General features: G+C 40.1%; 1 protein-coding gene across 8 annotated transcripts in view; it reads right to left on the reverse strand.

Annotated features, from left to right (window-relative positions):
- Positions 1–15431, reverse strand: part of Rabgap1l (RAB GTPase activating protein 1 like) — a 626983-nt gene that overhangs the window by 16554 nt on the left and 594998 nt on the right. For 7 of the 8 annotated variants that reach the window (XM_060364541.1, XM_060364539.1, XM_060364540.1 and 4 more), the window contains one exon: positions 6721–6831. In XM_060364541.1, coding sequence (XP_060220524.1) covers positions 6721–6831 — 111 coding nt within the window. Of the gene's footprint in view, positions 1–6720; positions 6832–10189; positions 10384–15431 lie in introns of those variants that run through there. The other variant, XM_021660396.2, reaches the window with a different exon arrangement.

Genomic DNA, 15431 nt, shown 5'->3' on the forward strand with positions numbered 1-15431 from the left:
TGAGAGGCTATGAAAAGCTGAACTTTGTACTGGAAATCCAGGTAGCCAAAACTGTGTTTATTAAAGATTCAGAGGAGCTCAAAGACAGTACTTTCTTGTTAATCTGGATACAAAACCAAAATGAAGTAAAATTCCCCCTGAATATAGTTAATACACTAGCCTTGTCTGTTCTATACTGAGGCCCTAGCTTAACTCTGTGGTTCCAGTCACACGTTCACATCACAGTGAACAAGCCGGCCCCTCTCAGTCCCGTGTAAACTTCCTCTGCTGTCTTGTCCCTCCCGTTACACTCCACTGCACTGTAGTGAGCTGTGTGTGGGACTTAAACATCTTGCCACCATGCTTTAAACACCAGGAGAAATCACATATTTTTTTTTTTTTTTTGCTTTTCACTGTGTCCCCAGCACCACAGCCACCCGGGGGATAGGGGTGATCTCTTAAGTGGCTACTGGATGAATGGATTGGCCTTTCTAAGACACTGGGGAAGCAGATTGCATAGAAGGTGGCAGAGGGCTATGGGATGAGTTTAGCAGAGAAGAGCCTGAGGTAGAGGAGAGATAGCTATTTGAAGAAACTGTCGTAGCTAAACATTAACCAAGTAATCATGCACAGTAGCCAGGTGGCTTCTGTTTGTGTTCCTCATCTTTTCCACATGGCTAGATGGCTGGGCCAGTGCAGTCTACTGGAAACTGGCAGAGAATTGCAAGCCAGCTTCTCAGTTCTGACTGTCTTCCAGCTCCTGCCATGCTATGTTCTAGTGGCCAGAACTGTCTCCAAAGCATTCAGAACTATTGGGTATTTAAGGTGAAAAACTTCCTCAGGCATCTTAAAGACTCAGTGCATCAGGGGTGGGGACTCAGTAGACAGTCTGTAAGGCCCTGAGTTCAGTCTCTATCACCACATAAATGGGATGTGAAAGAGCATGCCAGCAATCCCGGCACTCAGCAGGCAGAAGCAGGAGGATCAGAAGTTCAAGATTATTCTTGACTGTACAGTGAATTAGAAGCCAAGATGGCTACATGATGTACACACATGCACGCACACACAGCACCACCATACCCTACCCTCACATCTCTTAAAGACTAAAATTTATTCCGATGCATTATATTTTAGGTGGGGAGGGCAGCAGTGATTGGCTTAGTAGGTAGGCACTGGCCACCAACCCTGACAACCAAGTTCTATTCCTGGAAATCACATGGTAAGCAGAGAGAACTCACTCCCACAAGTAGTCCTCTGACCTCCACATTCATGCTGTGGAAGGAGCATATCCCCATAAGCAACACAGACCAACGAAAAGAATAAAAATGATTTTGAACTTCAGGGGAAAAATCTGTAGAGCAGATGGGCATACTAAAATTAGAGACAGACCCAAAAATGCAATTTACAAAAACTGCAAGTCAAGTATCCATGAATTGTGGGAATCTCAGAGATTACAGGAGCTCAGCACTAACTTCTCAGAGCTGCTCTCCAGATGACTGAGGTGACTGACCGAGCAGGAGGTCCTCCACGAAGTCACGGCATGGTATGTCAAAAGAAACCAACCATGCCCAAGTTCTCAAAAACTAACCAAATATGCCTCCCGCTGGCTCCAGCTCTACCTGAGAATATCGAGTTCTGCCAATAAAATAACTGGCAACAGCTTCCTCTGGCCACAACCCAGCAAATCTTACTTTGAAAAGAGAAGAATCCTAATATGCACAGTATAAATGCTGAAGCAAATGTTCTAAAAATTGGAAGTCTTCAAGAGAGATAACTTAGCCTTTTGTCAACTTGAATTCTAGTCTATGAATACAATGCTACTACACAGACCTCAGTGGGAAGCTTCTTGAATCTTGCAGCATCTCCAGCCTTCTAGTTTTGGGAATTATAAGTAACAGAAGCCCTTCCTTGTGAAATATTTTTAGAAGCACCTAGGTATTTATGTTGAAGATCCTATCACTTTTATGTGCATGTTGTGAGCCCATGACAGGCAGCCTTATGTAAGCTATTGACAAAGTATCCAACACACACAGTGCTTGGGTGCCTGCATGTGAAGAGTTCCACAGCCTTCTAGGAGACTTCATTCCAAGAGTTTCCTCTATGTTCAGCAGTGAAGTTGAGGCTACTCTCCTGCCCACTGAAATAGGACCGGGTCTTAAACCTGACACCCTCTTTAAAAATAGGTTTCTGGATTTTTACACAGCCAAAAGTTTTGTACCTTGTTCAATCAGGCGTTGTCTACAATGTTTAACAAGCATAACATTAAATAGATTTACTTAAATTCCACCTTTGGACCCAAATCATAAAATCTTCCTCATAATTTGATAGTCTGAGTAGAACACTATCAAGTTTTCAGTCATAACACTTACTGATATTTGAAGTTCAGATCACAGTTGATGGCTTCATGGACATAAAGACAGGACAGAAATAGGGACTGCAATGCCTGCTTAATCACAAGTCAACCAGTAACCCGATTAAAGGCCTGAGTGGACAGGATGAGGATCTTAACACAAATGATATCTGATAGAACTCACTCAGCCAATTGTTCAGTTTAGAACAAAACAACAATGTACCTCTCAAGACCTGGGCTTCTGGTCTGTGGCCAGAAGGAACTCAAACATATCTTCCATGGGAAAGCATTAACTGTATTTTTTCTTTCTTGTTCCTTAAGAGTAAGGGAGGGCAGAAAGGGCCCAGAAGCACTGAGATGAAGATGTTTCCTTGACGGTTTCTGGTCCCTGAGGAGTCCTCATTTAATAAGGAGTCTAAGGGTCAGTCTTCAGAAGAGGAGAGCCCTCTGTCCAAGAGGACCTTTGTTGTCCAGGGCATTCAGGATGCCTGGCCAGCACTACAGCCACAAGGACAAGAAATGACTTGTTTTGAAAGTGTACCTATTCAGCATTTATGATCTTACATACAACCCACTTTCATGTTGGTTAATGTTTTCTATTTTGATTAAAACTGGGTTCTGATATACTGAAAGCAAAGGTCCTGGGCAAACAGGAGGAGCAGGCAAAGCCAGTCTTTTGACTCCCAGGCTGACACACTTCCTTGAAGATCAGCAGGTCAAAAGGCTGTGTGATAAGAAAAAAACCTCCTGCAGAGGCAGAAACTGCAAAATCAGAAGTTAGAAGATATGCATGAAATAGCAGTTTTTATTCTTTTTCTATATACTTAGCTATAAAACAAAGGTTCTAGGATATCACTTTAAAAGGCAGAGGTTGCCGTGGATATAGCAAAGCAGGAAGGAAAGAAATAAAGGCATGATGGACTCTGTGTGTGTGTATGTGTGTGTGTGTACATATGTGTATGCATGGGAGCCAAAGGTTAGTGTCTTGTGTCTTCCTCAGAGTTCCTCAATTTAACTAGGATGGATGCCCAGCAAATTCCATTAACCTGCCTGTCTCCTTTCCCCCAGTGCTGAGTATAGACACATTCTGCTATGCTTACTTATATGTGTACTTTTATATGTGTACTGGGAATTCGAACTCTGGTTCTCATGCTTGCATAGCAAACACGGTATCACCTAATCCATCTCCCCTGCCCTTAGGATCCTTTCTAAAGGACCTGATACAATACCCATATCAAGTACAGAGATACTCAATAATTGGTTGCAGATAATCAATAACCAATAATCCATAATAACAATCATTTCAGACAAATCCACCAACGGGATTCTCTTTAAGGTAAGATGACTTTTGAAATAATATCCCTTCATATATAGTTATATGCTCTTTAATGCAATGCATATTGTTTTTTAGCCCCTTTATTTAAAAAAATTATCCCAAAAATGTATTTTACATAAGAGCTATCATTTTCCACTACTACTGGACAGCAGGTAATTTCTATAATTTATTTCTTATAAGTAGTTTGTAGTAAACAAACTTTCATGTTCAATTTTAAATTAAATCTCTGCTTTCAAAGATAACTTTCCAAGTTGGAGTAGGTCAGTTTTCTCATTCCTGAAATGAGGGCTCTAATAAACCTTGCCTCAAGAGTTGAATTATCACTAAGCAGAAAAAACTGTTTTGCAACATTAAAGGTGTATGTGTGGTTTCTAGACACAAAGAGAAAACTTGAAGTCTCACCCCACTGGGTCCAGTGAGTGAGAACACTTAAAAAAGATCTGAGGCTCAGGGTGAAAGTGAGCAGCTAAACCTCCAACAAAGTGAGTAGTGGTGGTGTACGTCTTTAATCCCAGCACTTGGGAGGCAGAGGCAGGCAGATCTCTGAGTTCGAGGCCAGCCTGGACTACAGAGTAAGTTCTGGGACAGCCAGAGCTGCACAGAGAAATCCTGTCTCAAAACATCAAAACTCCCCCCCCACACACACACACAAAAAAAACATAAACGAGCCAAAAAAGGGAAAGAAATTAATAAAGAATAAATGATTCAAAATGGTAGTATCAGGGGCGAGTATGCTCACCTGGAAAGCAAGTATGAATGAATATAAGACTTTCCATGTAGCCCTGCTTTCCTGAGATCAGGCTGAACTGAACCTGACTGAGTAGGGACCTTCCTCAGCTCTGGCTCTTGCCACATACAAGACTTCTATCAACTTCCAACTGGAGCAAAACGAATAGAATTTGTAGTTGAAAGGGACTAAATGGGCTCTTCTTTCTACCTTCTAATTCCCTGTGCTCCAAACAGCCTTATTTGCCTTTCTGTTTGTTTTCATTTTTAAAGTCAATTTAGGGGTTGAGGATGTGGTTCAGTGGTAAAGTGCTTGCCTAGCATACCTGAGTCTTGGGGTTCGATCTCTAGCTCTGGGCAGAAAAAAAAAAGGTTTAATGTTTATTCCCACAGCTTTTTTCTGTCCTACTATTATTGTTTTGCTTAATATTTAGATCTTATCTCTCATTTAAAAACTTTTGACTTGGGGCCGGAGAGAACTATATTAGGAGCACGTACTACTTTTGTATGTGTACCCATGTAGCAGCTCATAAAGGCTAACTTTGGTCGTATGTAATCCATCTTCCTTCTTTGGCCTCATCAAATACTAGACACACATCTTACAAAAATATTAAAAAAAAATAAAAAACGTTGAGTCCTAAAATTAGCTGTTGAAACTGGGAGAGAAAAAAAGTCAAGGCAGAGGCCACTTTAAACCACCCTTTAATTTTAAGCAGATGATGTTATTAGTGAATTTGTATTTGGATCCTATTAATATACAGACACCACACATAGAATAATGATTTACTCTTTCAGACTGAGTCTCAGTTTTTCTGATCATGGTCTATCTATTCTGAATATTATCACTTTAGAAGGCAGAAAATAGTATATTTAAAACTGTACAAGACTGGTTCCATCTTTAGCAATGATCTCTGAAAATGCTTGCAAAAGAAAACAGGAAGTTCAGAGCCTATCAGCGAAGTTGTGAGGGATATGGGAAGCCAAACAAAGGGTTTCCTGGAGACAGCCACCAGGTAATGAATGCATACTACTTCCCTTAGTTAGGTTACCCCTGCTGTGATAAAACACAGTGACCAAATGTAACTGAGGGAGGAAAGGGTTTATTTCGGCGTACACTTTCAGGTAAGCATCCATCACCAAGGAACGTCAGGGCAGTAACTAAAACAGGCATGGACCTGGAGGCAGGAGCTGATGCGGAGGACATAGAGAAATGCTTCTACGCAACGACTTACTAAGCCTGCTTTCTTACACAACTCAGCACCACCTGTGCAGAGGTGGTACCACCCACAAGGAACTGTCCCCTCCCATGTCCATCAAGAAAATGTAATACAGGTTTGCCCACAGTCAATGTAGTGGGCATTTTCTTAACTGAGGTCCCCTCTTCCTAAATGACTCTGGCTTGTGTCAAGCTGACTTAAAAACTAGCCAGCACAGAACTGAAGGGCTTTCTGAATTCCTACATCATCCCCACGAGGTAGACACTTTTTAGACCTATAGACTGACAAAGAGCAGCTCAGGGTATAGTTAGGAAGACTCACACGAAGGCAGTCTGCCTTTAGCCACCAAGATGCCTGTCAACTCAGCAGTCCAGTTCTTCAACGGTGTCTTTTGTTGTTTATGAGATAGGGTCTTATGGGGCTTAGGCTAGCCTAGAAGCTGAACTCCCAATCCTTCTGCCTCCACCTCTTGATTACTAGGATCAAAGAAGATGTGTACCACTACACCTGGCCCTATTCTTAATGTGCTTTATAGAAACTTCTACATGTCATAGATGAGAACTATTACTGTAACAGGAAACTGCCTCCAAATGTCAAGTGGCCTTAGCATGCTCTTGCTGACTAATACTTCAAGGTAATTATCCTGGAAGCTCTTGGTTTAGGAAAAGTACTGGCAAGGGAAAGAGTCGTTTATAGGATTTAGAAAAGTAAGTCACACAAGCTGTTTGGAAGCAATCCAAACCCTTCTCTAAGACTTGCGTTTTCCACTCTCTGTAATTAGCACAAGCCGTCCCCTCCCACCTGCCACCCACTCAATCACCAATCCAGGAGCACACTCATGTCAAGAGCAGAGAAAGCACAAGGGTGATGGAGCATACCTTTAACTCCAGCATTTGTGAGGCAGAGGCAGGTGGATCTCTGTGACCTCTAGGCCAGCCTGTTCTACATAGTGAGCTCCAGGACAGCCAGAAATACATAGTGAGACCCGTCTCAAAAAACAAAAACAAAACAAACAAACAAATAAAAACAAAACAACACTTCAGGAGTACACTGGTACTCACCATCAAAGAAGCTGCTGTAGCATCATTTCTGTACAGTGAATGGCAACTTACCTGATCCAAGTCATTCCGCAGAGCAATTTTGCTTGTCACTAGTTCATGGGCAAGGTCATCATTCTCTTGTTCCAACCTCATGCTGGCCTCCTGTAATCTTCGGTTCTCCCTCTGAAGGAAAAGAGCAGGAGCCGGAAGAACACATTAATGCCTGCCCGTAGGAGTATAAAGTGTCAGGGCAAAAACAAGCAACAGCAACAGAGTGAACTCTCAAAGGTGTGAAAGAGAAGGCGCAGTGGCACAGAGGGCAGGTTGCTGTCTGGGAAACAACTGAGTTTAGGCAGCGGTGCGGATGCGATTCTCTACCAGTGAAGCTTAACGAACATCCCCTAAACTCCCCACAGAACTTCGTTAGATAAGACGCGCCACAAAGACCAGGATTTCCAAATGTGCCCTCAATTATGGGAGGTTTTCACACAGACCTAGAACACAAACAAACAATCCTTGTTTGAAACATGCACAGTTTGACCTCTAGAGAAATAGTCTACAAGACACAGCAGGAACGATGCTGGTCATTTTTTTTCAAATTGTTTTTCCAAGATGAGGGAACAAATAAATTGAAGTTGCTTAAAAACACTAAACCTAAAGTCAAGATATATGGGTTCAAAAAGAAAAAAGACAAGTGAGTTTGTGATTCTGCTACCAGCTGATTGTTTTATTATTTAAGATATATTTATTTCTGTAAGTGTGTGGTTTTGTGTTATGGAGAGCAATGAGCCCTGAAATGTTTTGTCTAAATCTTTAGTCTGTTTTCTTCAAACCAGATTTAAAAATTCTAGGTAAAATACAACACTGAGTTGATTTTTCCTACTTTGAACTCTTAAGGAAAGTCTAAAAGTTATGCTGAGTGAATTAAGTGGCTGATTCTTCTGAAGCAAGGTACCTCTTTAACTAGCCATTGCGATCCGAGTATGCATGTCAGTTTTCAGGCAGCTGCTTACTGGTTTATACTGCACACTATCAAAAGTATTTTCTTTGCTATAGTTGATAGCAGGAGAGTCAAAAGGGGACCAACAGGAAGAACTTAAGTGTAAAAAGCTCCTTTTGGTTTTAGATTTATACTCCAGATGGTTGAAAAAAAAAAAAGAAAGAAAGAAAGAAGACAAATGTATGTTCTGGAAGATGGTGTGTCAATACATACTGAAGATAGGGATTAATTTTATCTGCTGCAGAACAACTTGGTGTTTGTTTCACAAACAGAAACAAACCTCTAATAACCCACTGCCATCTCCATTTCTGAAGAAAATATATAAAAGACGTTAAGAGCAAGGCCTGAGACATTCACGGAATCCGAGGACCCATAAGTAGAGAAGGTCAGCAGAGAAATTAAAGTGTAGATGTGCAATCTGACTATGTCTTCTCTTTTGGAAAAAAAAAATGGACTGAGACAACTGAGACATAAAAAACTTACAAAACATCTAACAAGAAACAAAAGATGAAATTCCAAATTACTCAAATATTTTAAATAAAATTTGTGTTAGAATTCCATATTAATATAGATTATCTAATAATCACTAGAAATCCCATTTTATATTTTTATATGAATGGCAGATATTAGCTATAGGCAGTGAGTTAGTTTTGGCATTATCTTTCTCTTCTTGAAATGTTCCCAGGTTTTCCACAATGAATATGATACAGTCACTGTAGGATTTATAAATTTTTTGTTAAACCCCTTCAACCCAGAATTTCAATTCTATTAGAAGGGATAAAACACTAAAATGTGAAAAAGGAAAAAAAATGTCTACTGCTTAAGCAAGGTTATTTTCTACACAAAACCATACTGAGTCTTTTCTAGGGACCAAGACACAACACAACACCTGAGAAATTCTTCTCAGTCCCATGTGTTCCTGAAAAGACAGTGTTCCCTGGATCAGCAGGGCATCCTGCATATGTTAAAAGTCTGTGTTCCCACAGCTCTATGCTCCCACTGAAGTATATGGGTAATATATAGAAACAGAGGGTCTGAGGCTAAGCTTTTGCTAATGGAACCCAATTCCTACAGGGGGCTGGAGAGTTGGTATTTCTGGGACATCTATTACTTCTCTGTAGAAACACCTTATGCGTTTGCAGAAAGCTTAGATTTTTAAAAACACATTTCAGAAACCTCTTCAGTAAGTGGCCTCCTTGCCAGGAAACAACAGTAATCCAGCATGATTTCAACATCACATATTTCACAAGGCAAGCCACTTGGGTGGGGAAGAGATTTTTCTCATTTCTCGATAAATCCCTTCAAGAGGCCAAGATAAGGCTCTTCCACCCCGTTCCTGAGTTAAATGTTCTACTTCTATTGAGACTGTGCTCACAGAATGTGGAGATACAAAATGCTTCCTCAACTATTATTTACAACATATTAAAATGCTACCAGTTTTTCAGGTTGTGTAAAACTGAGTTAACCCGCAGGTAGTTATATGATGTCCATGGGAAAGTTTGAGTATTTGAAAAAGTACCAGGTAGCAATTAGATTAGAAGCACAGGCCTGGTGGGCTATGTATTACAGAAGCAAGCTGTGAACAAGCACAGCTGAAGTTCTGACTGGAAACTTCTCATTACTGATGAAACTTGAACCCTTCATCACAGACACACAACTAAAGGGTTAAGAAGAAGGGAGACTCTGTGAAGAAGTCAGTACCTGAGAGTCCCTAAAAAGCAGACTGGCCCATGAGACATGCCTACTGGCTTTTGCTTTAGCAAGCAGCTATGGTTCGGTGTCTGCGAAGCAAGCAGTGGGAAGTGTCAGATGCCTGCTCTGCACTCACAGACAAGGGAAAGCAAGCTATGGGGCCAAAAATGCAGTATCATCCTCCAGCACGAAATCCTGGATAACAAGGCATCCTCATGCTGTGGCAGAGGCATGGAATGCTACAAAGTGTACCATGAGGGTTTGCTGCTGACAGCAAAATTCCCTATGATGAACTTGCCCGTGGATTAAAGCAAATTATAATGCATAGGTGTCTTTTCCAGTCTTCCCTGCGGGGCTAAAACTATTTTCAGAGCTGACTACTTTGAAAAAGTTTTCCCTTCATAGTACACTGGGGGACAAAGTTGGGTTTGACAGGCTTGGTCCATTTCAAAACAAGCTTCTGCCCAAGGGAGAGACTATGAAATGAGCTGCATAACTTCAGTCAGTGGAGAGACACACATAGTGGACACTTGTGAAAGCAGATGTGCTGTAATCTCAGAGCCAGGAAACAAATTAGGCAGATGGCTCCTCTTTCCTTTCAGAAAATATTACAGGAGGCACAGGTTATGTAACTCCCAGATCACACTTCTGAAACTTGCACCATCCACAACATAGTTGATACCATTTGAACAGAAACATACAGCTTTGCTCAGTCTCTCCCTCCCTCGCACAGGACTTCCACAGCTGGGGGAGTCTGGTTAGTAACTATTAGGAGGATGATACCACATTTTTTAGAGATAGACACTAATACAGACATACACAGATTGAAAAAAAAAAAAAACAACTTACCTCCTCAAAGGTCATAGACCAACTACCGTTTTCAACCATAGGTACAAAGACAATTGAAAAAAAGGGATATCCAGTGAAATTGCACACCTTCTAATACACGTAGGAAATGGCAGTGACAGAAACAGACACTGGTTAATACTCTGCCGTTTGTTCAGAATGTCACCACGTGAAGTTCTCTTTGGTATTTCGAGAAAAGTATACTCGAGGCAGCCAGTGGGCAAGTCTCAACTCAGAAAGACTCAGGCTTGAAAACTCCTCCCTTTCCACATTGCTATTTGCAGTCTGCATGACTTATGAACATGAAAATGCTGTGTGTGGAAATATTAGCCATTGCAGGCGACTTGTTGATTTTGTGTTAATACTAGGTGGGAGGAACTTCCTCATAGGCAAGATTGGAAGCTTTGAAGAATAGTTTCTTTCTGAAATTGCTAAGCAGGGGAAAGCAAATGTAAAACTTTGTCTGTTTATTTCTGGGGACTGAAGTTTTGGTGAAGCCATCTAAGGGATGGTGAGGAGAAACCAGAGAAATGCTAACTGGAAAAGAAATGAACTCAACTATCAGGGAAAAAATGATGCAGAAGGAAGTGACTACATAAACCTTACATAATAGTTTGGGTGTTGTCTGCTTCTATGATGAATTCTTGGCAGATGCTCCTAAAAATATTTAAGGGTCAGAGAAAATGTTTCTCTCATAGACCCAGCACAATCTTATTAGCAACAAAACTGACAACTTTTGCAAATTTTCTTTTGGACCCTTCTTTTAAAAGAGTTGATTATCATACTTAGATTTTTCAGAAGACAGCTTTTTTGATCTACAAAGAAAAATGGCTACAGATGAAATGCTTAGATATCTATTTCACCTATAAATGAAAATTTGAGAGATGCCTCTGGATATTGTAAAACAATGTTTTCTTCCTTGTCTCATCACATTCAATTCATCTTTCTTATAGAGATTTAGACATTTAAAGTTTCAAACTATAAACAAAATTTTGTCAGAAATAGCTACAGGTGGCAAAACATACTGTGTTTCTTATGTATTAAAAACAAACAAACTGCTGGGCAGCAGTGGTTCATGCCTTTGCTCCCAGCACTCAGGGAGGCACAGGCAGGTGGATCTCTGTGAGTTCAAGGCCAGCCTGGTCTAAAGAGCAGGTCCAGGACAGCCAAGGCTACACAGAGAAACCTTGTCTCAGAAACCAAACCAAACCAAATCAAACAAAAACAAACCCAAACCAACCAACCAACCCACCAACAGACCAACCAACCAACCACCCCCCAGGAACCTTAAGTGATATTTTAGTAAAGGAGAGCAAACGTTTCAACACCTCTGCCACATTTCCATAATGAAATGACAGTCACTGTGAAGAAGCAGCCATGGGCAAACAAAAACAAAATGCACCAGTCATCCAGATTTGGCACACAAGCCACTGTGGCTTTCTATTCTAGCGCACAAATAAATTAGACTTCATAGTGAGTTTCTAGGCCAGCCTGTATTAGTGTGAGACCTTGTCTTCAAAAATAAAATAACTAACAAAAAGTAAATACTTATAGATGATATAGAAACATTATTGTCATATAGTTTTCCCGATTCTAACAGGAATAATAAGTCTCTAAAAATACAAGAAAAACATTGGCAGACAGTGGAGATCAAGGAAAACACACTAAAAAATCCTCTCATGCTTAGCACTTTTAGAGCTCCACATGTGAAGTGTAACTGCGTCAGGGGCAACAGGATCAGAAGCCATCTGCTACTCCTTAGCTACATTCTTCAGCAGCCACAATAGTAACAGAGCTATTCAGGCTCAGAAGAATGTGGAACCTTCTCCAGTCTAACATATTGATAAATAAATTCTGTTTACTACAGGTGAACAGAAACCATCTTTGTGCCTGTTATTATTCACTAAAAGCACCTTATTTCACAGGATTGGTATTCTCAAAACCCAACAACAGTCTCTGTGATAATAAAGAAATAGCACAGATACTTATTTTCATTTGCAGAATAACGTATTTCAAGGGTAAATTTACTTCTCCTAATATCCATGAGTAAGGGAAGGCCAAATACACTAACATAAAAAACAAACTGTCACCTTCTCTAAGAAAAAACTTAGTGTGATTTACAGAATTCATTAGAAAAATCATTCCTATTTGAGTTATATTTTGTTCAGATTTGGATTGGTTTGGTTTGCTGGGGATCAAATCCAGGGGCTTCCACATGCTAGGCAAACCCTTCCACCATTGAGTGACACTGCTTGACTTATATTTAAATGCTCTCTGTCACGAACAATTCCACATTTGGCTAAGGCTGAGGATCTGGCTTGCTTCCATGTAAGTGGACCTATCTGCATTGCACACGTGGCACGCCTGGGTTGGCTACCCAGAGGCTATTTAAGCTGTGGGCTGGCTTTCCCCGGGGTCCGAGGATTGTTCAAGGTTCCTGAATAAACTGCATTGAAAAAAAAAAATGTACTATGCCTAACTAAGCTCATGAAGGCAGTTAAACATTCTACATTTAACTATCTTGAACATGGCTAGGTAAGCTCTAAATTATATATTTATAATACTATGCATGTCAAACTCAACACAGTTTAAGCATTCCACAATCTTCCCAGGATCTTCCCCTACATAAGAGGCAGCTTTTACTAAGCTTTGGGAAATTCACTGAATTTAATTAATTACTAGTGTTTTTAAAGGCCTGACACACATTAGGTATCAATACCTCTTAATTAAATGAGAAAAAGAATGTATCTTTCTCTAAATGTAAATGATGGCTGTAGTTCTCTAGAAGCATCTCTAATGTTATATGCTTTGTGGGTTTGAGCACTAAAACATTTTAAATACTCACAAATTTATATATTTACATATTTTCTGGGGACATCATTAGCCACATCCATAGCTCACATTTGACCCCATCTGAACTCAAATTTACAAACCAAAAGATCAGATAAATAAACAATATCATATACATTTTACCAGGTAAAGGTGGAAGATAAAAGAGGTTTAAAAGAATACTGTATTTCACCCTCCACAAAGTCTCCTTTCTCTCTTTTGGAATTTGATAGAATTAAATGGAAAGATACCACTAAAGGCTTTAAGCAGTTTTTTGAAGGTTTCTTGGATCTCAATGCAAACTTGAGGCTGGAATAGGCAGTGTGAATATTTGTGCTTATTACTGTGTGTGTGTGTGTGTGTGTGTGTGTGTGTGTGTGTGTGTTTGGATAGGAACACCATGTATTCAATCTGGAAATTAATGACCAACACTTAAAAATGAATGTATCGTTTGTATTGATCAAAAGCCATTAATTAGCTAAAATTTTGACAAAAGTTCTTCTTTGCACAAGTGTGACCTCTGTATAAGTATTGTATTTTGACAAAAGTGACTTGGGGCTCACAGAAGAAATGATGGGAAGAATGGGGATATGGCTTGGTTGACAGAGTGCTTGCCCAGCATGCAGGAAGTCCTGGGTTCTAAGTTCAGCCCCCAGCATCACATAACCTGGGCACGGTAGTTTACACCTGCAGTCTCAGCACCAGGAAGAATAGCAAGAGCTTCAGAGTTTGACATAAAAACTTCAGCTATGCAGTGAGTTCAAGCCCAGCCTAAGGTGTGGGAGACACTGTCTCACAAAAAATATAAAGTATGGCTCAGCTGGAAAAGTGCTAACCAGATTAGTGAGCTGCAGGTTCTATGAGAGATCCTATTATCAAAAAATGAGGTAGAAGCTGGGGTAGTGGCACATGCCTGTGATCCCAGCACTTGGGAGGCAGAGGCAGGCAGAGCTCTATGAGTTCAAGGCCAGCCTGGTCTACAAAGCGAGTCCAGGACAGCTAAGGCTACGCAGAGAAACCCTGCCTCAAACAAAACAAAAAAAAAGGTATAGAAATGTTGATTACAATATTGATTATTAGAAACCACTATAATTACACAAAACAAATAGTGATAAATGGCATGTGATGTGCAAATAAAGGCTACAATAGGATGGGAATGGTGGCACAGGCCTGAATGAGGATCAGAGAAAGACCCTGTGAAAATAAAACCAATCAAACAAACAAAAAGCCAAATCCCACAATACTTGAACTTAAAAATACCTATTTTTAAAACAGATAATTTGATATTACCTCAATGGAAACTGTACAAAATAATCTTGCAGTTTATAAGTGATATTTATACACGCCTGCTTTGACCCAAAAAGGATACAATACAAAGTTATAGTTCAGCTGTATTACAGCTTCTCTGGACTCTGAGATGCTTGTTCTTTTATTTTGTGTTTTCAGATGGGGTCTCACTATGCTGCCGGTTTTAAACACCTGAATGATCCTCCTGTCCCATCACAGAGAACTACATAGACGCATGTAACTGTGCTCAGTTTCTGTCTATGTAAGTACATACATTTGGGCTATGACTTCCTTTTATTTTAAAGCATTTCTTCACAATGGTGGTAGCATTCTGAAAATTAGAATGATCAAATAATAACAGGGCTTTTATTTTGGTTCTTTAATAGTTCATCATTGATCCATTCATGCTTTTTTGTATCATAGGTCTGCCATTAATGCTGGACTAACTGAGAAAATAAATAGTGGGTAGGCATCAAACCCTCTCTATTAGCATACAATCTGGAATAGTCACTTATCATAACCATATGTGGATCTATTTTCATTTCTCGAGACTGACTAATGATAAGATGATAAGGTTGTAATAGTTATGTGAAATATGAAGATGATCCATGAAGAAGGAGAGAGACAGATCCATACAAGGTTTATTTTCTAGTCATGCTTTAATAATTTGTGGTAGTGGACTTTAAAAGAAAAATAACTATTTATTAAACACCAATTTACTTACCACATAACAGCCTTCAGTCTCATACTAATCTATCTCAAAATCATATATGCCTGTGTATTTTTCAGGAAAGGAAAGGTTCGATGGTGGCTCAAAATGCTGAGCAGTAACATATGGAGCAAAATCCTCATCTGTGATTCCAGATCCTGTTGCCTTTCCAGAAAGCCAGGAACTTAAGTCTGTTGGACTATGAAACCCGCAGACCCAGCCCACCACGCTCCATTGTGAGCATTCCTTCCTGTTCTACTCAGCAATAAAGCCAAGATGCACAGTGTGACTGCTGCCAACATATTTACTTTTCCAACCACAAAGGCAACTCTGGTTATGGAAGTAAAGGCATCCCACGGAGGCATTCCATTAAGAGTGCCACCATAACACTTCTCTAGGAAGGGTATTTTGGCATTGGTT

The sequence above is a fragment of the Meriones unguiculatus genome, chromosome 11 (genome assembly GCF_030254825.1).
Source record: "Meriones unguiculatus strain TT.TT164.6M chromosome 11, Bangor_MerUng_6.1, whole genome shotgun sequence".
NCBI lineage: Eukaryota > Metazoa > Chordata > Mammalia > Rodentia > Muridae > Meriones > Meriones unguiculatus.